This window comes from Larus michahellis, unplaced genomic scaffold (assembly GCF_964199755.1).
Source record: "Larus michahellis unplaced genomic scaffold, bLarMic1.1 SCAFFOLD_414, whole genome shotgun sequence".
In the NCBI taxonomy this organism is placed as follows: domain Eukaryota; kingdom Metazoa; phylum Chordata; class Aves; order Charadriiformes; family Laridae; genus Larus; species Larus michahellis.
The window spans coordinates 1-21,805 of NW_027436430.1; the positions used below are offsets into that span (position 1 = coordinate 1).

General features: G+C 71.6%; 1 protein-coding gene across 1 annotated transcript in view; it reads right to left on the reverse strand.

The window, feature by feature from the left end:
• Positions 1–2,591: 2,591 nt before the first annotated feature.
• POLD1 (DNA polymerase delta 1, catalytic subunit) overlaps positions 2,592–21,805 on the reverse strand; it is a 42,993-nt gene continuing 23,779 nt past the window's right edge. Inside the window, 11 exon segments of the mRNA XM_074572125.1 lie at positions 2,592–2,820; positions 5,493–5,590; positions 7,254–7,306; positions 7,419–7,532; positions 9,548–9,680; positions 12,072–12,174; positions 13,775–13,927; positions 17,447–17,525; positions 17,528–17,621; positions 19,774–19,911; positions 20,687–20,782. Coding sequence (XP_074428226.1) covers positions 2,724–2,820; positions 5,493–5,590; positions 7,254–7,306; positions 7,419–7,532; positions 9,548–9,680; positions 12,072–12,174; positions 13,775–13,927; positions 17,447–17,525; positions 17,528–17,621; positions 19,774–19,911; positions 20,687–20,782 — 1,158 coding nt within the window. The 3' untranslated portion in view covers positions 2,592–2,723.

Consider the following 21,805-nt stretch of genomic DNA (forward strand, 5'->3'; position numbering starts at 1 on the left):
GGGGCGGGGGGGGCAGAAAGAGTTTGGGGGCTCCTGGCCCCATTTTTGGGGGGGCCCCTGAGGGTCTGGGGGGGCTGTCGTGACTTGGGGGGGGGGGGGGGGCAGGTCCCCGCTGGGGGGGTGCTCTCCAGCCCCCAAAGTAGGGGGGGGGGCAGTTTTGGGGGGCAGCAGCTCCTGTGTCCACCCCCCCGTCACCCCACGGCGGGTCCCCCCCCACCCCGTCACGACAGGACCCTCCCCCCCATCACGACAACATGACACCCCACCCCCCCCGCAACAAGACCCCCCCCCGCCCAAATCACACCAGCCCTTCCCAACACACTGACACCCCCCCCCCGAAATCACGACACCCCCCTCCTCTGTCACGACATGCCCCACCCCTATCCCCCCCCCCCCCCCGCTTTGTTCCCGCGGTGGCGGGAGCCGCGTGGCGGGGGCGGGGCCGACCCCCCCCCCACGTGGCCCCGCCGCCACGTGGCCCCACCCCCACGTGCGCGTGGGGCCGCCCCCATTCCCCCCCCCGGGACCCCCCCCAGCCCCATAGAGCCCCCCCCAGCCCCATAGAAACCCTCCCCCGCCCAGCCTCATTGTGGCCTCCCCAGCCCCCCCCCCAGCCCCACTACAGGCCCCCCAGAGGCCCCCCCAGCCCCATTACGACCCCCCGAGCCCCCCCCAGGCGCAGTACGGCCCCCCCCCCCGACACCATTATAAGCCCCCCCAGCCCCACTATTTGCCTCTCAGAGTCTCCCCCCCCCGCCCAGCCCCGTTAGAGACCCCAAGAGCCCCCCGGGGCCCTCAGAGTCCCCCCGGCCCCATTAAAGCCCCCTCAGAGCCCCCCCAGCGCTCCCCCCCCGCCCCCGGCGCCATTATAAACCCCCAAAAGCCCCCCGGCCCCACTACGCGACCCCCCCCCCCTTTAATTCACCGACCCCCGGCCCATTTCAGGCTCCTCAAAGCCCCCCCAGCCCCATTAACCGACCCCCAGCCCCCCCCCGGCCCCATTACGGGCCCCTCAGAGGCCCCCAGGCCCCATTGTAGCCCCCCAGAGCCCCCCCCGTCCCCCTCAGGCGCCATTACAGCCCCCCCGGGCCCCTCAGAGCCCCCCCGGTCCCCATCACTGCCCCCCCGGGCCCCATTACAGGCCCCTCAGACGCAATTACAGCCCCTCCAGGGCCCCTTCAGAGCCCCCCGGGCCCCATCACGGCCCCCCCCAGCCCCATTACGGGCCCCTCAGAGGCCCCCAGGCCCCATCGTAACGCCCCCAGTGGCCCCCCGCGGCGCCATTACCGCCCCCCCGGGCCTCTCTGAGCACCCCCAGGGCCCATCACGGCCCCCCCCAGCCCCATTACGGGCCCCTCAGACCCCCCCGGGGCCCCTCGGAGCCCCATGGCCCCATCACGGCCCCCCCCAGCCCCGTTATGGGCCCCTCAGAGGCCCCCAGGCCCCATTGTAGCCCCCCAGAGCCCCCCCGTCCCCCTCAGGCGCCATTACAGCCCCCGCCGGACCCCTCAGGGCCCCCCCGGCCCCATTCAGGCCCCCCAGGCCCCCCCCCCGGCGCCGCTCACCTCCATGATGCAGTTCGCCGCCTCCGCCATCTTGTGAGCGCCAGGAGCGGCCCCCGCCCCGCCGCCCGCAGCCTTTTATAGCGGGGGCGAGGCGGCGCGCGCCCCCCGCGCTCCCCCATTGGCGCCGCTCGCCGGCGGCGCGGTCCATTGGGCGGCGCTCCCGCCCGTCACCGCCCGTCACCGCCCGCCCCGCGCGGCGCCGCGAAGGGGGCGGGCCCGCCGGGCTGCCATTGGGCGGCGGCAACGTCAGTCATGCGGGGGGAAAAGCCACGCCCACCCTGAGGTAAAGCCCCGCCCACGGGGCGTGCTGATAGGCGGGGAGAGGCGCCCGTCACCGCGGGACACGCCCACCGGAGGCTCCGCCCCCGCGTAGCGGGACCCATAGAGGACCCAGGCGTCCGCGCCCCATAGAGGCCCCAATTCAGGCCCCATAGAGAGACCAATTCGGGCCCCACAGCGGACCCAGGCGTCCAGGCCCATAGAGAACCTGGTTTAAACCCCATAGAGGACCCACTTTGGGCCCCACAGCGGCCCCAGGTGTCTGGGCCCCATAGAGAGCCCAGTCCAGGCCCCATAGAAGACCCAGCTGTCTGGGCCCCACATTGCCCCATAGAGGACCCAGGTGTCTGGGCCCTACATTGACCTATAGAGGCCCCAATTCAGGCCCCATAGAGGACCCAGGTGTCTGGGCCCCATAGAGAGCCCAGTCCGGGCCCCATAGAGGCCCCAATTCAGGCCCCATAGAGGACCCAGGTGTCCGGGCCCCACATTGCCCCATAGAGAGCCCAGTCCAGGCCCCATAGAAGACCCAGGTGTCTGGGCCCCACATTGCCCCATAGAGAGCCCAGTCCAGGCCCCATAGAGGCCCCAATTCAGGCCCCCATAGAGGCCCCAGGTGTCTGGGCCCCACATTGCCCCATAGAGAGCCCAGTCCAGGCCCCATAGAGGCCCCAATTCAGGCCCCATAGAAGCCCCAGTCCGGGCCCCACAGGGGACCCACAGCGCCCCAGGCGTCCGCGCCCCACGGCGTCCCCAAACCTCCGCGTTCACGGACTTTATTGACGTAGAAAAGCCCCCGAAACGGCCCGAACGGCCCCAACCCGGGGGGGGGCAGCCCCAGGCGTCGGGGTGTCGTGTGTCCCCCCCCCCGTCCCCCCGTCACCAGCTGGGGGGCCCGAACCGCGCCAGGAGCCCCCCCTGCGCCTCCAGGTCCTTCTGCACCTTCCGCCGCATGTAGAAGATGGGGCAGTCGCGGCTGGGGGGAGACGGGGACGGGGTTGGGGACGTCGGGGACGTCGGGGACAGCGTGGGGGGGCACGGGGACGGGGTTGGGGACGTTGGGGACACTGGGGACACCGTGGGGGGACGGCGTGGGGGGCACGGGGACAGGGTTGGGGACGTTGGGGACATTGGGGACACCGTGGGAATGTTGGGGACAGTGTGGGGGGGCACGGGGATGGTCTTGGTGACGTTGGGGACATTGGGGACACTGTGGGGATGTTGGGGACAGCGTGGGGGGGCACGGGGACGGTGTTGGGGACATTGGGGACAGCATGGGGGGACAGTGTGGGGGGGCATGGGGATGGTGTTGGGGACGTTGGGGACATTGGGGACAGTGTGGGGGGGCACGGGGACGGGGTTGGGGACATCGGGGACGTTGGGGACAGTGTGGGGGGACAGCGTGGGGGGGCACGGGGATGGTGTTGGTGACATTGGGGACATTGGGGACAGCATGGGGGGGCACGGGGACAGGGTTGGGGACATCGGGGACGTTGGGGACAGTGTGGGGGAGCACGGGGACGGTGTTGGGGACATTGGGGACAGCATGGGGGGACAGCGTGGGGGGGCATGGGGATGGTATTGGGGACGTCAGGGACGTTGGGGGACACCGTGGGAATGTTGGGGACAGTGTGGGGGGGGCACGGGGACGGGGTTGGGGACGTTGGGGACAGTGTGGGGGGGACAGCGTGGGGGAGCACGGGGATGGTGTTGGTGACATTGGGGACACTGGGGACAGCGTGGGGGGCACGGGGACGGTGTTGGGGACATTGGGGACAGCATGGGGGGACAGCGTGGGGGGGCACGGGGATGGTATTGGGGACGTCAGGGACGTTGGGGACACCGTGGGAATGTTGGGGACAGTGTGGGGGGGCACGGGGACGGGGTTGGGGACATCGGGGACGTTGGGGACAGTGTGGGGGGACAGCGTGGGGGGGCACGGGATGGTGTTGGTGACATTGGGGACATTGGGGACAGCATGGGGGGGCACAGGGACAGGGTTGGGGACGTCGGGGACGTTGGGGACACCGTGGGAATGTTTGGGACAGTGTGGGGGGGCACGGGGACAGGGTTGGGGACATTGGGGACATTGGGGACACTGTGGGGATGTTTGGGACAGCGTGGGGGGGGCACGGGGACGGTGTTGGGGACGTTGGGGACATTGGGGACAGCGTGGGGGGGCACGGGGACAGGGTTGGGGACATTGGGAACATTGGGGACAGCGTGGGGGGGCACGGGGATGGTATTGGGGACGTCAGGGACGTTGGGGACACCGTGGGAATGTTGGGGACAGTGTGGGGGGGCACGGGGACGGGGTTGGGGACATCGGGGACGTTGGGGACAGTGTGGGGGGACAGCGTGGGGGGGCACGGGGATGGTGTTGGTGACATTGGGGACATTGGGGACAGCATGGGGGGGCACAGGGACAGGGTTGGGGACGTCGGGGACGTTGGGGACACCGTGGGAATGTTTGGGACAGTGTGGGGGGGCACGGGGACAGGGTTGGGGACATTGGGACATTGGGGACACTGTGGGGATGTTTGGGGACAGCGTGGGGGGGGCACGGGGACGGTGTTGGGACGTTGGGGACATTGGGGACAGCGTGGGGGGGGACAGGGTTGGGGACATTGGGAACATTGGGGACAGCGTGGGGGGACGGTGTGGGGGGGCACGGGGACGGTGTTGGGGACATTGGGGACATTGGGGACAGCATGGGGACGTTGGGGACAGCGTGGGGGGATGGCGTGGGGGGGCACGGGGACAGTGTTGGGGACGTTGGGGACACTGGGGACAGCGTGGGGGGGCACGGGGACGGCGTTGGGGACGTGGCGGGGACAGGGGGTGGGGGCCCCTCGACAAGGGGATGGGAGGGGACCCGGGGGGGGGGGTGACAAGGGGGTGACAGAGGTGACAGGGGGGTGATGGGGGGGGTCAGGGGGTGACCCGGGGGGTGGCACAGGGGGGTGACAGGGGGTGACCCAGGGGGGTGATGGGGTGACAGGGGGGTGACAGAGGGGGGTGATGAGGTCGGGGGTGTCAGGGGGGGTGTTGGGGGGGTTGTGGGGGGTTGTGGGGGATGACAGGGGGGGTTGTGGGGGGTTGTGGGGGGTGTTGGGGGGTTGTGGGGGGTTGTGGGGGTTGTGGGGGGTGTTGGGGGGGTTATGGGGGGTTATGGGGGTTGTGGGGGGTGTTGGGGGGGTTATGGGGGGTTGTGGGGGGTTGTGGGGGGTGTTGGGGGGGTTATGGGGGGTTATGGGGGGTTGTGGGGGGTTGTGGGGGGTGTTGGGGGGGTTATGGGGGGTTGTGGGGTGTTGGGGGGGTTTGTGGGGGGTGTTGGGGGGGTTATGGGGGGTTGTGGGGGGTGTGGGGGTGCGGGGGGTTATGGGGGGTTGTGGGGGGTTATGGGGGGTTGTGGGGGGTTGTGGGGGTTGTGGGGGGTTGTGGAGGGTGTTGGGTGTTGGGGGGTTGTGGGGGGTTGTGGGGGTTATGGGGGGTTGTGGGGGGTTGTGGGGGGTGTTGGGGGGGTTATGGGGGGTTGTGGGGTGTTGTGGGGGTTGTGGGGGGTTGTGGGGGTTATGGGGGGTTGTGGGGTGTTGTGGGGGGTTGTGGGGGGTGCCGGGGGTGCCGGGGGGGCCGTGGGGGTGTCACCTGGTGCAGAGCACGTCCTCGTGCAGGGAGCCCTGGCAGCGCTGGCACTGGCTCCACAGCTGGGAGAAACGGCGCTCCAGGGCCCACAGGTGGCTCACCTGGGGGGCAGGGGGACCCACGGCCTGACCCACGGACACGCAGACCCACGGACAGACCCACACACCCACGGACAGACCCACGGACCGACCCACAGACACACAGACCCACGGACAGACCCACGGACACGCAGACCCACGGACAGACCCACGGACCCACGGCCTGACCCACAGACCCACGGACAGACCCACGGACAGACCCACACACCCACGGCCTGACCCACGGACACGCAGACCCACGGACAGACCCACGGACCCACGGCCTGACCCACAGACCCACGGACAGACCCACACACCCACGGACTGACCCACGGACCGACCCACGGACACACAGACCCATGGACTGACCCACGGACACGCAGACCCACAGACAGACCCACGGACCCACGGCCTGACCCACAGACACACAGACCCACGGACACACAAACCCACGGACACACAGGCCCCACGGACCGACCCACAGACACACAGACAGACCCACGGACACACAGATGGACCCACAGACACACGGACAGACCCATGGACCCATGGACTGACCCACGGATCCGCCCACAGACTGACCCACGGACACACAGACCCACGGACACACAGACCCACAGCCTGACCCACAGACACACAGACCCACGGACAGACCCACGGACTGACCCACACACCCATGGCCTGACCCACGGACACACAGACCCACGGATAGACCCACAGACCCATGGCCTGACCCACGGACACACAGACCCACGGACACACGGACCAACCCAGGACCCACAGACAGACCCATGGAGGGACCCACAGACCGACCCAGGACCCACAGACAGACCCACAGACCAACCCACGGACGGACCCACAGAGGGGACCCACAGACCCAGGACCCACACGTCCCCAGGGGACCCAGGCGACCCGGGACCCACAGACAGACCCCGGTGTCCAGGACCCACATAAAGCAGACCCCAGCATTTGGGACCCACATCTATAGGGCACACAGGTGTCCACCCCACGTCTATAGGGCACCCAGGCGTTCGGGACCCACATAAAAGCAGACCCAGGCATCCACCCCACATCTATAGGGACTCGGGCATCCGGGACCCACATAAAAGCAGATCTTGGTGTCCGCCCCACATCTATAGGGCACCCAGGTATTTGAGACCCACATCTATAGGGCACCCAGGCATCCGCCCCACATCTATAGGGGACCCATGTGTTTGAGACCCACATCTATAGGGCACCCAGGCATCCTCCCCACATCTATAGGGGACCCAGGCATCCTCCCCACATCTATAGGGCACCCAGGTGTTTGAGACCCACATCTATAGGGCACCCCAGCGCCCGCCCCACATCTATAGGGCACCCAGGTGTTTGAGACCCACATCTATAGGGCACCCAGGCATCCTCCCCACATCTATAGGGCACCCAGGTGTTTGAGACCCACATCTATAGGGCACCCCAGCGCCTGCCCCACATCTATAGGGCACCCAGGTGTTTGAGACCCACATCTATACGGCACACAGGTGTCCACCCCACATCTATAGGGCACACAGGCGTCCACCCCACATCTATAGGGCACCCAGGCATCCTCCCCACATCTATAGGGCACCCAGGTGTTTGAGACCCACATCTATAGGGCACCCCAGCGCCCGCCCCACACCTATAGGGCACCCCGGCGCCGGCCCCCCACCTCCTTCTGGTAGATCTCGGACTCCCGCTGCCGGCAGAAATCACACACCGCACCTTTTGGCGGGGGGGGGGGGGGAAGAGAAAAACGGGGGGGGGGGGCAATTAGGGCCCGATCCCACCCTGCCGTGGGGCGGGGGGGGCGGTTGGGGGGGGGGGTTGGACTCACCGCTGTGGGGCAGGACGGCCCGGCACCCCACGCAGGTGCTGCGCTTGGTGGCGAAGGCCATCAGCCCCCCCACCTTGGCCGTCAGCACCGTCTTGCAGCGCGTGTGCTCCCCCCCTGGGGGGGCAGGAACAAAGCCGGGGGGGGGCGAGGTCAGCGGGGGGGGGTGGCCCCAAATCCCCCCAACGGACCCCCACAAATTCCCCAGGGATAGCCCCCGGGGGGGTCCCCTAAGGGGGGGGGCTTGGGAGGGTTTTTTGGGGGGAGGCTGGGGGTTTGGGGGGGGGGTTTGGGGGGTCCTAGAGGGGTTTTGGGGGGGGCCCGGAGGAGTCAGGGGGGGCAGAGGGGTTTTGGGGGGGCCCGGAAGGATTTGGGAGGGGCCCAGAAGGGTTTGGGGGGGGCCCAGAGGAGTCGGGGGGGGGGGCAGAGGGGTTTTGGGGGGGCCCAGAAGGGTTTCGGGGGGGCCCGGAGGAGTCGGGGGGGGGGCAGAGGGGTTTTGGGGGGGCCCGGAAGGATTTGGGAGGGGCCCAGAGGGGTTTGGGGGGGGCCCAGAGGGGTCGGGGGGGCAGAGGGGTTTGGGGGGCCCAGAAGGATTTGGGGGGGCCCAGAGGGGTTTGGGGGGGGCCCAGAGGAGTCGGGGGGGGCAGAGGGTTTTGGGGGGGCCCAGAAGGATTTTGGGGGGGGCCCAGAGGAGTCGGGGGGGGGGCAGAGGGGTTTTGGGGGGGCCCAGAAGGATTTTGGGGGGGCCCAGAGGAGTCGGGGGGGGGCAGAGGGGTTTTGGGGGGGCCCCGAAGGATTTTGGGGGGGGCCCAGAGGAGTCGGGGGGGGGCAGAGGGGTTTTGGGGGGGCCCAGAAGGATTTGGGAGGGGCACAGAGGGGTTTGGGGGGGGGGCAGAGGAATTTGGGGGGGGCTCGTAAGGATTTTGGGGAGCCCCAGGGGGATTTGGGGGGGCTCAGAAGGAGTTTGGGGGGGGGCATTGGGATTTTGGGATGCGAGGGGGGTTTTGGGGTCCCGGGGTGGGGGGGGTCCCGGGGTGGGGGGGTCCCGTGGGGGGGTGTATTTTCGGGGTGTCTCAGGCAGGAGGACGCCCTCGGCCAGGCTGGGACCGAGGGGTCTGGGGGCATTTTGGGGGTCTCTGGATGGACTTTTGGGGTCCCAAGGGGGGTTTTGGGGAGCGAGGGTGGATTTTGGGGTCCCGGGGGGGTCCCGGGGTGGGGGGGGGTCCCGGGGGGGTGTATTTTTGGGGTGTCTCAGGCAGGACGCTGCCCTCGGCCAGGCTGGGACCAAGGGCTCTGGGGGGGATTCAGGTGGCTGTGGGCGCGTTTTGGGGGTCTCTGGGTGGGTTTTGGGGGTCCCAGGGGGGGTTTTAGGGTCCCAGGGGGGGTCCCGGAGTGGGGGGGTCCCGGGGGGGTGTATTTTCGGGGTGTCTCAGTCAGGAGGACGCTGCCCTCGGCCAGGCTGGGACCGAGGGCTCTGGGGGCATTTTGGGGGTCTCTGGGTGGGTTTTGGGGGTCCCAGGGTGGATTATGGGGAGCAAGGGGGGGTTTTGGGGTCCCAGGGGGGGTCCCGGGGTGGGGGGGTCCTGGGGGGGGTGTATTTTCGGGGTATCTCAGGCAGGAGGACGCCCTCGGCCAGGCTGGGACTGAGGGCTCTGGGGGCATTTTGGGGGTCTCTGGGTGGGTTTTTGGGGTCCCAGGGTGGATTTTGGGGTCCCAGGGGGGGTCCCGGGGTGGGGGGGTTCCGGGGGGGTGTATTTTTGGGGTGTCTCAGGCAGGAGGACGCTGCCCTCGGCCAGGCTGGGACCAAGGGCTCTGGGGGGATTCAGGTGGCTGTGGGCGCGTTTTGGGGGTCTCTGGGTGGGTTTTGGGGTCCCAGGGGGGGATTTTGGGGAGCGAGGGGGGGTTTTGGGGTCCCGGGGAGGGTCCCGGGGTGGGGGGGTCCCGGGGGGGGTGTATTTTTGGGGTGTCTCAGGCAGGAGGACGCCCTCGGCCAGGCTGGGACCGAGGGCTCTGGGGGCATTTTGGGGGTCTCTGGGTGGGTTTTTGGGGTCCCAGGGGGGGTTTTAGGGTCCCAGGGGGGGTCCCGGGGTGGGGGGGTTCCCGGGGGGGGGCGGGTTTTCGGGGTAACTCACTCAGGAGGACGCTCTCGGCCCGGCCCTCGCCCAGGATGGGCTCGAAGATGCGCAGCAGGGGCCGCGCCAGCTGCTGCTCCAGGTAGTAGCGGGTGTCGATGGGCAGGTCGTGCTCCAGCGCGTAGATGGGGTCCTGGGGACACCCCCGGCACCCCCCCGGCACCGTCACCCCCCCGGCACCCCCCCGGCACCTCCCCCCCCCCCCGGCACCCCCCCTGCCCCGCTGCCACCCCCTGCCGTCCCCCCATCGCCCCCCGCCACCCCCGGCACACCGCCCCCCATCGCTCCCCCGGCACCCCCCTGGCACCCCCCAAACCCCCCCCCCCCAACTGTCACCCCCTGAACCCCCCCCGGCACCCCCCTGTCACCCCCAAACCCCCCCCCAACTGTCACCCCCTGTCACCCCCAAACCCCCCCCAGCTGTCACCCCCTGAACCCCCCCTGTCACCCCCCTGTCACCCTCCAAACCCCCCCCAACTGTCACCCCCTGTCACCCCCCTGTCACCCCCAAACCCCCCCCAACTGTCACCCCCTGAAGCCCCCCTGTCACCCCCCTGGCACCCCCAAACCCTCCCCCAACTGTCACCCCCTGAAGCCCCCCTGTCACCCCCCTGTCACCCCCAAACCCCCACCCTCACCGCCACCCCCTGAACCCCCCCTGTCACCCCCCAAACCCCCCCCAACTGTCACCCCCTGAACCCCCCCTGTCACCCCCCTAGCAGCCCCCAAACCCTCCCCCCACCAACTGTCACCCCCTGAACCCCCCCCATCACCCCCCCGTCACCCCCCCCCCCACCCCCACTGCCACCCCCCTGCCATCCCCCCATCGCCCCCCGTCACCCCCCTGTCACCCCCCAAACCCCCCCCCAACTGTCACCCCCTGAACCTCCCCCGGCACCCCCCTGTCACCCCCCAAACCCCCACCCCCACTGCCACCCCCGTCACACCCCCCCCATCGGCTCCCCTGTCACCCCCCCATCACCCCCCCCACCACTGTCACCCCCTGCCACCGCTGTCACCCCCCATCACCCCCTTGTCACCCCCCGCTGTCACCCCCTGGCACCGCTGTCACCCCCCTGTCACCCCCCAGCACCCCTCTGTCACCCCCCCCATCACTCCCCCCCCCACTGTCACCCCCCTGTCACCCCCTCCATCACCCCCCCCCACTGTCACCCCCCCGTCGTCACCCTGTCACCTCCTGAACCCCCCCTGTGACCCCTGTCAAGGCGTCCCCCACCCCGAGGCCCCCCCCGTGTCCCCACAGCCCCGTGTCACCCCAGCGTCCCCCCCCCCCTTGTCCCCCACACCCCAAGGTCCCCTCGGGTCCCCCTGTGTCCCCCCCATGTCCCCCCCACTGTCCCCCACCCCCACCCCAAGGTCCCCTTGTGCCCCCCCCCATGTCCCCACAGCCCCACGTCCCCCACTGTCCCCCCAGTGTCCCCCCCCCTTGTCCCCCACCCCCATGTCCCCCCCGTGTCCCCCCACCCCAAGGTCCCCTTGTGCCCCCCCCATGTCCCCATAGCCCCGATGTCCCCCCATGTCCCCCACCCCAAGGTGCCCCCGTGCCCCCCCCATGTCCCCACAGCCCCACGTCCCCCAGTGTCCCCTCCATGTCCCCATGTCCCCCCAGTGTCCTCCCCACTTGTCCCCCACCCCAATGTCCCCCCATGTCCCCCCCGTGTCCCCTCACCCCAGGGTGCCCCCGTGCCCCCCCCATTTCCCCATAGCCCCGATGTCACCCCAGCGTCCCCCCCTTGTCCCCACCCCAATGTCCCCCCCGTGTCCCCCCCCCAAAAGGTGCCCCCATGCCCCACCCCCGTCCCCATCTCCCCGATGTCCCCCCGTGTCCCCCCATGTCCCCATAGCCCGAATGTCCCCCCCGTGTCCCCCCACCCCAAGGTCCCCTTGTGTCCCCCCCATGTCCCCATAGCCCCGATGTCCCCCCAGTGTCCCACCCCAATGTCCCCCCCGTGTCCCCCCCCCAAAAGGTGCCCCCATGCCCCCCCCCCCGTCCCCATCTCCCCGATGTCCCCCCGTGTCCCCCCATGTCCCCATAGCCCGAATGTCCCCCCTGTGTCCCCCCACCCCAAGGTCCCCTTGTGTCCCCCCCATGTCCCCATAGCCCCGATGTCCCCCCAGTGTCCCACCCCAATGTCCCCCCCGTGTCCCCCCCCACAAGGTGCCCCCGTGCCCCCCCCCGTCCCCATCTCCCCGATGTCCCCCCGTGTCCCCCCATGTCCCCATAGCCCGAATGTCCCCCCCGTGTCCCCCCACCCCAAGGTCCCCTTGTGCCCCCCCATGTCCCCATAGCCCGAATGTCCCCCCAGTGTCCCACCCCAATGTCCCCCCCGTGCCCCCCCCCCCAAGGTGCCCCCGTGCCCCCCCCCCGTCCCCATCTCCCCGATGTCCCCCCGTGTCCCCCCATGTCCCCATAGCCCGAATGTCCCCGTGCCCCCCCCCCCAAGGTGCCCCCGTGCCCCCCCCCCGTCCCCATCTCCCCGATGTCCCCCCCCCGTGTCCCCACCTCGGACTTGGTGTACGCGGCCGCCCCCTTGGTGCCGGTGACGATGACGTAGGGGACGCGGTCGCCCAGGGCGGGGGCGCTGCCGGGGTCCCGCTGCCGCATCCTGGGGGGGGGGGGACACCGTGGGGGGGGGGGCACCCGGCGACCCCCCGCTTTGGGGGGGGGGCACTCGGGGTCCCAAGGGGGTCCCCAACCCCCCCGGACACCCCACTTTGGGGACACCCCCCGGGTTTGGGGACACCCAGCACCTCAATGGGGTCCCCAACCCCCCCTTTGGGGACACCCCCCGGCGGGGGGGGGGGCACCCGGGGTCCCAACGGGGTCCCCGACCCCCCCGGACACCCCACTTTGGGGACACCCCCGGGGGGGGGGGGGGGGCACCCGGGGTCCCAAAGGGGTCCCCGACCCCCCCGGACACCCCCCCTTGGGGACACCCGTGGGAGGACCCATTGCCGGAAGGGGGGGGGGGGGGGCAGTTTTGGGGCCCCATTTTTGGACCCCCCCCCCCCCGTTTGGGGGTCCCCCTTTTGGGGGTCCCGCTTTTGGGGGTCCCTGTTTGGGGGTGCGGGGGGGGGGCCCACGGGGGGGGGGGGTGTCCTGGTTTTTGGGGTCCCCATTTTGGGGTGCCCTGGGGGGCTGCCCACGGGGGGGTCCTGTTTCGGGGTGCGGGGGGGTCCCCGTTTTGGGGTGCCCGGGGGGTGCTCACGGGGGGGGGTCCCTGTTTCGGGGTTCGGGGGGGTCCCCATTTTGGGGTCCCAGTTTCGGGGTGCGGGGGGGAGGTGCCCACGGGGGGGGGGCCCGGTTTTGGGGTGCGGGGGTGCCCATGGGGGGGGCGCCCCATTTCGGGGTCCTGGTTTGGGGGTGCCCACGGGGGGGGTCCCGGTTTCGGGGTGCCCATTTTGGGGGGGGGTGTCCCGGCTTCAGGGTGCGGGGGTGGGGGGGGGTGTCCTCATTTTGGGGTCCCGGTTTTGGGGTGCAGGGGGGGTCCCCGTTTCGGGGTGCCCACGGGGGGGGGGTGCCCACCGGGGGTGCCGGTTTCGGGGTGGCCATTGGGGGGGTCCCCATTTTGGGGTCCCAGTTTCAGGGTGGGGGGGGTATGTGCCCACGGGGGGGGGCCGGTTTCGGGGTGTGGGGGTGGTCCCCATTTTGGGGTGCCCACGGGGGGGGGGGGTGCCCACGGGGGGGTGCCAGTTTCGGGGTGCGGGGGGGGTCCCTATTTTGGGGTCCCAGTTTCGGGGTGCAGGGTGGGGGGTGCCCACAGGGGGGGGTGCCAGTTTCGGGGTGCCCATTTTGGGGGGGGTTCCCAGTTTCAGGGTGGGGGGGTGGGGGGGTGTGTCCTCATTTTGGGGTCCCGGTTTTGGGGTGCAGGGGGGGGTCCCCATTTCGGGGTCCCAGTTTCGGGGTGCAGGGTGGGGGGTGCCCATGGAGGGGGGGTCCGAGTTTCAGGGTGCCCATTTTGGGGGGGGGTTCCCAGTTTCAGGGTGGGGGGGTGGGGGGGGTGTCCTCATTTTGGGGTCCCCGTTTCAGGGTGCCCACGGGGGGGGGGGGTACCCACCGGGGGGTGCCAGTTTCGGGGTGCCCATTTTGGGGGAGGGGGTCCCGGCTTCAGGGTGCGGGGGTGGGGGGTGTGTTCTCATTTTGGGGTCCCTGTTTTGGGGTGCGGGGAGGGGAGGGGGGGGGGTTCCCGGGGGGGGGGCCCCCACCTCTGGGCCAGCTGGACGTGGGCCTGGGGGGCGGCGTAGGCGGAGGCCGCCCTCGTCAGCTCCTTGGTGATGACGAGCTGGGAGATGTCGACGCGGTCGCAGAGCAGGTCCGAGATCACCTCCTGCGCGTGCGCCACCGCCCCCGCCGGGTCCCTGGGGGGGGGAAATGGGGGTCAGGGACCCACACGTCGCCCCACATCACCCCACGTCGCCCCACGGGGTCTCTAGGGGGGGAAAAGGGGGGACATTGGGACCCCCAAACTGCCCCAGGAGGTCCCAGATCACCTCCTGCGCATGTGCCACTGCCCCCGCCAGGTCCCTGGGGGGGGCAAAATGGGGGTCAGGGACCCACACCTCGCCCCACGTCGCCCCACATCACCCCACAGGGTCTCTAGGGGGGGAAAAGGGGGGACATTGGGACCCCCAAACCGCCCCAGGAGGTCCCAGATCACCTCCTGCGCATGTGCCACTGCGCCCCCCGGGTCCCTGGGGGGGGAAATGGGGGTCAGGGACCCACACGTCGCCCCACATCACCCCACGTCACCCCACATCACCCCACGGGGTCTCTAGCGGGGGAAAAGGGGGGACATTGGGACCCCCAAACCGCCCCAGGAGGTCCCAGATCACCTCCTGCGCGTGCGCCACCGCCCCCCCCGGGTCCCTGGGGGGGCAAAATGGGGGTCAGGGACCCACACGTCACCCCACGTCGCCCCACATCACCCCACAGGGTCTCTAGGGGGGGAAAAGGGGGGACACTGGGACCCCCAAACCGCCCCAGGAGGTCCCAGATCACCTCCTGCGCGTGCACCACCGCCCCCGCCGGGTCCCTGGGGGGGGCAAAATGGGGGTCAGGGACCCACATGTCGCCCCACATCACCCCACGTCGCCCCACATCACCCCACGGGGTCTCTAGCGGGGGAAAAGGGGGACATTGGGACCCCCAAACCGCCCCAGGAGGTCCCAGATCACCTCCTGCGCGTGCGCCACTGTGCCCCCCGGGTCCCTGGCGGGGGGAAATGGGGGTCAGGGACCCACACGTTGCCCCACCTCGCCCCACCTCGCCCCACATCACCCCACAGGGTCTCTAGGGGGGGAAAAGGGGGGACATTGGGACCCCCAAACCGCCCCAGGAGGTCCCAGATCACCTCCTGCGCATGTGCCACTGCCCCACCCGGGTCCCTGGGGGGGGCAAAATGGGGGTCAGGGACCCACACGTCACCCCACGTCGCCCCACATCACCCCACAGGGTCTCTAGGGGGGGAAAAGGGGGGACATTGGGACCCCCAAACCGCCCCAGGAGGTCCCAGATCACCTCCTGCGCGTGCGCCACCGCCCCCGCCGGGTCCCTGGGGGGGGCAAAATGGGGGTCAGGGACCCACACGTCACCCCACATCACCCCACGTCGCCCCACGGGGTCTCTAGGGGGGAAAAGGGGGGACACTGGGACCCCCAAACCACCCCAGGAGGTCCCAGATCACCTCCTGCGCATGTGCCACTGCCCCCGCCGGGTCCCTGGGGGGGGCAAAATGGGGGTCAGGGACCCACACGTCACCCCACGTCGCCCCACATCACCCCACAGGGTCTCTAGGGGGGGAAAAGGGGGGACATTGGGACCCCCAAACCGCCCCAGGAGGTCCCAGATCACCTCCTGCGCATGTGCCACTGCGCCCCCCCGGGTCCCTGGGGGGGGCAAAATGGGGGTCAGGGACCCACACGTCACCCCACATCACCCCACGTCGCCCCACATCACCCCACGGGGTCCCTGGGGGGGGTAAAAGGGGGGGCTGGGGGACCCTGACATCACCCCTTGGGGTCCCCGGGGGGGAAAATGGGGGTCAGGGACCCACACGTCGCCCCACATGGTCCCCGGGGGGGACACGGGGGGGCCATCGGGACCCCCCAAACCGCCCCAGGGTGTCCCCGGGGGGGGGGGGACGGGGGGGTCACAGAGGGACCCCCCCACACACCCCAGGGTGTCCCCGGAGGGGACGGTGTGTCCCCATCCCCCCCAAAGCCCCTCCAAAACCCCCTAAAACCCCCCAAAACCCCACCCAAACCCCCCCCAGGGAGCCTGGCCCCCCCCCCCCGCGCCCCCCCCGCGCTGTCCCCCCCCACCGGTGCAGCAAGAGGCAGCGCAGGCAGAAGGTGACACCCCGGGGTGTCCCCATGCCCCCCAAAACCCCCTCCAAAACCCCGTCCAAAACCCCCTAAAACCCCCCAAAACCCCCCCCAGGGAACCTGGCCCCCCCCCCCCGTGCCCCCCCCGTGCCCCCCCCACGCTGTCCCCCCCCCCCGGTGCAGCAGGAGGCGGCGCAGGCAGGCGGTGACACCCCGGGGTGTCCCCATGCCCCCCAAAACCCCCTCCAAAACCCCGTCCAAAACCCCCTAAAACCCCCCAAAACCCCCCCGAGGGAACCTGGCCCCCCCCCCCCGTGCCCCCCCCGTGCCCCCCCTGCGCTGTGCCCCCCCCACCGGTGCAGCAGGAGGCGGCGCAGGCAGGCGGTGACACCCCGGGGTGTCCCCATGCCCCCCAAAACCCCCTCCAAAACCCCCTCAAACCCCCTAAAACCCCCCCCCAGGGAACCTGGGCCCCCCCCCCGTGCCCCCCCGGTGCCCCCCCGCGCTGTGCCCCCCCACCGGTGCAGCAGGAGGCGGCGCAGGCAGGCGGTGACACCCTGGGGTGTCCCCATCCCCCCCAAAAGCCCCTCCAGAGCCCCCCAAAACCCCCTAAAACCCCCCAAAGCCCCCCCAGGGAGCCTGAGGACCCCCCCAGAGCCCCCCCCCAGCGTCCCCTCTGGTGTCCCCCCCCCAATCGGTGCAGCAGGAGGCGGCGCAGGCAGGAGGTGACACCCCGGGGTGTCCCCAGAGGGGACAGCGTGTCCCCATCCCCCCAAAGCCCCTCCAAAATCCCCTAAAACCCCCCAAACCCCCCCCCGGGAGCCTGGGGTACCCCCCCGTGCCCCCCCGTGCTGTTCCCCCCCCCCGGTGCAGCAGGAGGCGGCGCAGGCAGGAGGTGACACCCCGGGGTGTCCCCATGCCCCCCAAAACCCCCTCCAAAACCCCCTAAAACCCCCCCAAACCCCCCCCAGGGAACTTGGGCCCCCCCCCCCCCGTGCCCCCCCCGTGCCCCCCCCGCGCTGTGCCCCCCCCCCGGTGCAGCAGGAGGCGGCGCAGGCAGGAGGTGACACCCCGGGGTGTCCCCATGCCCCCCAAAAGCCCCTCCAGAGCCCCCCAAAACCCCCTAAAACCCCCCAAAGCCCCCCCAGGGAGCCTGAGGACCCCCCCAGAGCCCCCCCCAGCGTCCCCTCTGGTGTCCCCCCCCCGATCGGTGCAGCAGGAGGCAGCGCAGGCAGAAGGTGACACCCCGGGCTGTCCCCATGCCCCCCCAAACCCCCTCCAAAACCCCCCTCCAAAACCCCCTAAAACCCCCAAAAATCCCCCTCAGGGAACCTGGGGCCCCCCCCCGTGCCCCCCCCGTGCCCCCCCCCACCCTGTCCCCCCCCCCCGGTGCAGCAGGAGGCGGCGCAGGCAGGAGGTGACACCCCAGGCTGTCCCCATGCCCCCCCAAACCCCCTCCAAAACCCCCTCCAAAACCCCCTAAAACCCCCAAAAATCCCCCTCAGGGAACCTGGGCCCCCCCCCCGTGCCCCCCCCGCGCTGTGCCCCCCCCACCGGTGCAGCAGGAGGCGGCGCAGGCAGGCGGTGACCAGGTTGGCGGCCAGGGGACAGTTGTCGCGTCTGACGGCCTCCAGCCCTTGCAGTCCAGGCCGTCGGGGGCCTCGGGGCGCGAGGAGAAGCAGAGCCCCGCGTAGCGCTTCTTGCTGATCAGCAGGTAGGGCCAGTACACCTGGGGGGGGGCCACCTGGGCTGGGACCCCCCCCCGGCACGGGGGACGCCCCCAGGGACCCCCCCGGGACAGGGGACACCCCCCCTTGGGGACAGGGGGACACCCCCGGGGACGTGGGGACCCCCCCAAGGACAGCCCTGGGGAGGGAGCAGTGCCCTAAGGGACGCCTGGGGGGGGGCACTTCGGCTGGGACCCCCCCCCGAGACAGGGGATGCCCCCAGGGACCCCCCCGGGATGGGGGACACCCCCTTTGGGGACAGGGGGACACCCCCGGGGACGTGGGGACCACCCCAAGGACAGCCCTGGGGAGGGAGCAGTGCCCTAAGGGACGCCTGGGGGGGGCACCTCGGCTGGGACCCCCCCCCCCGACACGGGGGACGCCCCAGGGACCCCCCCGGGACAGGGGACACCCCCCTTGGGGACAGGGGGACACCCCCGGGTACATGGGGACCCCCCCAAGGACAGCCCTGGGAGGGAGCAGTGCCCTAAGGGACACTTGGGGGGGGCACCTGGGCTGGGACCCCCCCCCCGGCACGGGGGATGCCCCCAGGGACCCCCCCGGGATGGGGGACACCCCCCTTGGGGACAGGGGGACACCCCCGGGGACGTGGGGACCCCCCCAAGGACAGCCCTGGGGAGGGAGCAGTGCCCTAAGGGACGCCTGGGGGGGGGCACCTCGGCTGGGACCCCCCCCCGAGATGGGGGACACCCCCAGGGACCCCCCCGGGACGGGGGACACCCCCCTTGGGGACAGGGGGACACCCCCGGAGACGTGGGGACCCCCCCAAGGACAGCCCTGGGGAGGGAGCAGTGCCCTAAGGGACGCCTGGGGGGGGCACCTCGGCTGGGACCCCCCCCCCCGAGACAGGGGACACCCCCAGGGACCCCCCCGGGACGGGGGACACCCCCCTTGGGGACAGGGGGACACCCCCGGGGACGTGGGGACCACCCCAAGGACAGCCCTGGGGAGGGAGCAGTGCCCTAAGGGACGCCTGGGGGGGGCACCTCGGCTGGGACCCCCCCCCGAGATGGGGGACACCCCCAGGGACCCCCCCGGGACGGGGGACACCCCCCTTGGGGACAGGGGGACACCCCCGGAGACGTGGGGACCCCCCCAAGGACAGCCCTGGGGAGGGAGCAGTGCCCTAAGGGACGCCTGGGGGGGGCACCTCGGCTGGGACCCCCCCCCGAGATGGGGGACACCCCCAGGGACCCCCCCGGGACGGGGGACACCCCCCTTGGGGACAGGGGGACACCCCCGGAGACGTGGGGACCCCCCCAAGGACAGCCCTGGGGAGGGAGCAGTGCCCTAAGGGACGCCTGGGGGGGGCACCTCGGCTGGGACCCCCCCCCGAGACAGGGGACACCCCCAGGGACCCCCCCGGGACGGGGGACACCCCCCTTGGGGACAGGGGGACACCCCTGGGGACGTGGGGACCACCCCAGGGAGAGCCCTGGGGACACAGGGACCCCCCCGGGACAATGGGACCCCCCCAGGGACCCCCTTGGAGACACATACCCCCCCCCTTGGGGACATGGGACCCCCCTGGGGACACCCTTGGGGACACTGGGGCCCCCCCGGGGCAATGGGACCCCCCCAGGGACACCCTTGGAGACATGAACCCCCCCCCCTTGGGGACACGGGACCCCCCCAGGGACACTCTTGGGGACATGTTCCCCCCCCTTGGGGACACTGGGGCCCCCCCCGGGGCAATGGGACCCCCCCAGGGACACCCTTGGGGACACCAGGACCCCCCCGGGGCAATGGGACCCCCCCAGGGACACCCTTGGGGATGTGTCACCCCCTCCCTTGAGGACATGGGACCCCCCTGGGGACATGGGGACCCCCCCGGGGCAATGGGACCCCCCCAGGGACACCCTTGGGGACACTGGGGCCCCCCCGGGGCAATGGGACCCCCCCAGGGACACCCTTGGAGACATGAACCCCCCCCTTGGGGACACGGGACCCCCCCAGGGACACTCTTGGGGACATGTTCCCCCCCCTTGGGGACATGGGACCCCCCCCGGGGCAATGGGACCCCCCCTGGGGACATGGGGACCCCCCCGGGGACCCCCTTGGGGACATGGGACCCCCCCGGGGACGCGTGTCGTGTCGTGTCGTGTCGTGTCCCCCCCCCCGCGGCCCCCCCACCTTCTCGAACTCCAGGCGGATGGGGGGGGGGAAGTGGCCCGAGACCCAGGCGGCCGCTTCCCGGCCCAGGGCCATGGCCTCGGCCACCGAGGGCACCCCCAGGCGGCACATCACCGAGTCCGTGTCCCCGTACACCACCTGGGGGGGGGCAGCGGGTCACACCCCCCCGGGACCCCCAACACCCCCCCCGGGACCCCCAGATCCCCCCCCGGGACCCCCAACACCCCCTGGGACCCCCAACATCCCCCCCGGGACCCGCAAATCCCCCCCCGGGACATCACCGAGTCCGTGTCCCCGTACACCACCTGGGGGGGGCACAACGGGTCACACCCCCCCGGGACCCCCAACACCCCCCCCCGGGACCCCCAACACCCCCTGGGACCCCCAACACCCCCCCCCGGGACCCCCAGATCCCCCCCCGGGACCCCCAACACCCCCCCGGGACATCACCGAGTCCGTGTCCCCGTACACCACCTGGGGGGGGGCAGCGGGTCACACCCCCCCGGGACCCCCAACACCCCCCCGGGACCTCCCCAACCCCCCCCCCGAAACTTCCCTGGGACCCCCAAACTCTCCTGGGGACCCCTCTGAGACCCCCCAGGACCCCCCAAAACCCCTCTGAGACCCCCCAGGACCCCCCCAGCCCCTTGTGACCCCACCCCCCCCGGACCCCCAAACCCCCCTGGGGACCCCCTGCGGGATCCCCCCCCAGACCCCCCTGGGGACCCCCCCCCCAGACCCCCCCAGGATCCCCAAAGCCCCTAAAACCCCCCTGCGAGCCCCAAACCCCCCAGCCCAGGCAGCGTCTGCTGGATCGGGCTCCCCCAGGGACCCCCAAAACCCCCTGGGGACCCCCCCCGGGACCCCCCCCGAGACCCCCAGGACCCCCCAGACCCCCCCGTGTCCCCCCCACCTTGGCGTCGGCGGGGAAGCCCTGGGCCAGGCAGTATTTGCTCTCCACCAGCTGCTTCGTCCGCTCGATCATCTGCCGCCCGAAGGCCGTCACGCTCTGGGGGGACACGGCGTGTGGGGCAGGGGCGTGGGGCAGGGGAGGCACAGGACCACGGGGGACGCCATGGGGCAGGAGGGGGATGTGGGGCAGGGGGGGACGTGGGGACACAGCCATGGGGCGCCACGGGGCAGCCGTGAGGCTCACCTGGGAGATCTCGAGGCAGGACTGACACCCTGCTGCCCCACAGCACTCTGGGGCCATGCCACGGGGCAACACCATGGGGTGCTGTGGGGCGCTGTGGGGTGCCATGGGGCGCTATGGGGCAGCCGTGGGGCTCACCTGGGAGATCTCGAGGCAGGGCAGGCGCCCTGCTGCCCCACAGCACTGTGGGGCCATGCCACAGGGCAACACCATGGGGTGCTGTGGGGTGCCGTGGGGTGCCGTGGGGCGCTGTGGGGTGCCGTGGGGCGCTATGGGGCAGCCGTGGGGCTCACCTGGGAGATCTCGAGGCAGGACTGACACCCTGCTGCCCCACAGCACTCTGGGGCCATGCCACAGGGCAACACCATGGGGTGCTGTGGGGCGCTGTGGGGTGCCATGGGGCGCTATGGGGCAGCCGTGGGGCTCACCTGGGAGATCTCGAGGCAGGGCAGGCGCCCTGCTGCCCCACAGCACTGTGGGGCCATGCCACAGGGCAACACCATGGGGTGCTGTGGGGTGCCGTGGGGTGCCGTGGGGCGCTGTGGGGTGCCGTGGGGCGCTATGGGGCAGCCGTGGGGCTCACCTGGGAGATCTCGAGGCAGGACTGACACCCTGCTGCCCCACAGCACTGTGGGGCCATGCCACGGCCACGGGGCAACACCATGGGATGCTGTGGGGTGCCGTGGGGTGCCGTGGGGCGCTATGGGGCAGCCATGGGGCTCACCTGGGAGGTCTCGAGGCAGGACTGACACCCTGCTGCCCCACAGCACTGTGGGGCCATGCCACGGGGCAACACCATGGGGTGCTGTGGGGTGCCGTGGGGCGCCGTGGGGCGCCGTGGGGCGCTATGGGGCAGCCGTGGGGCTCACCTGGGAGATC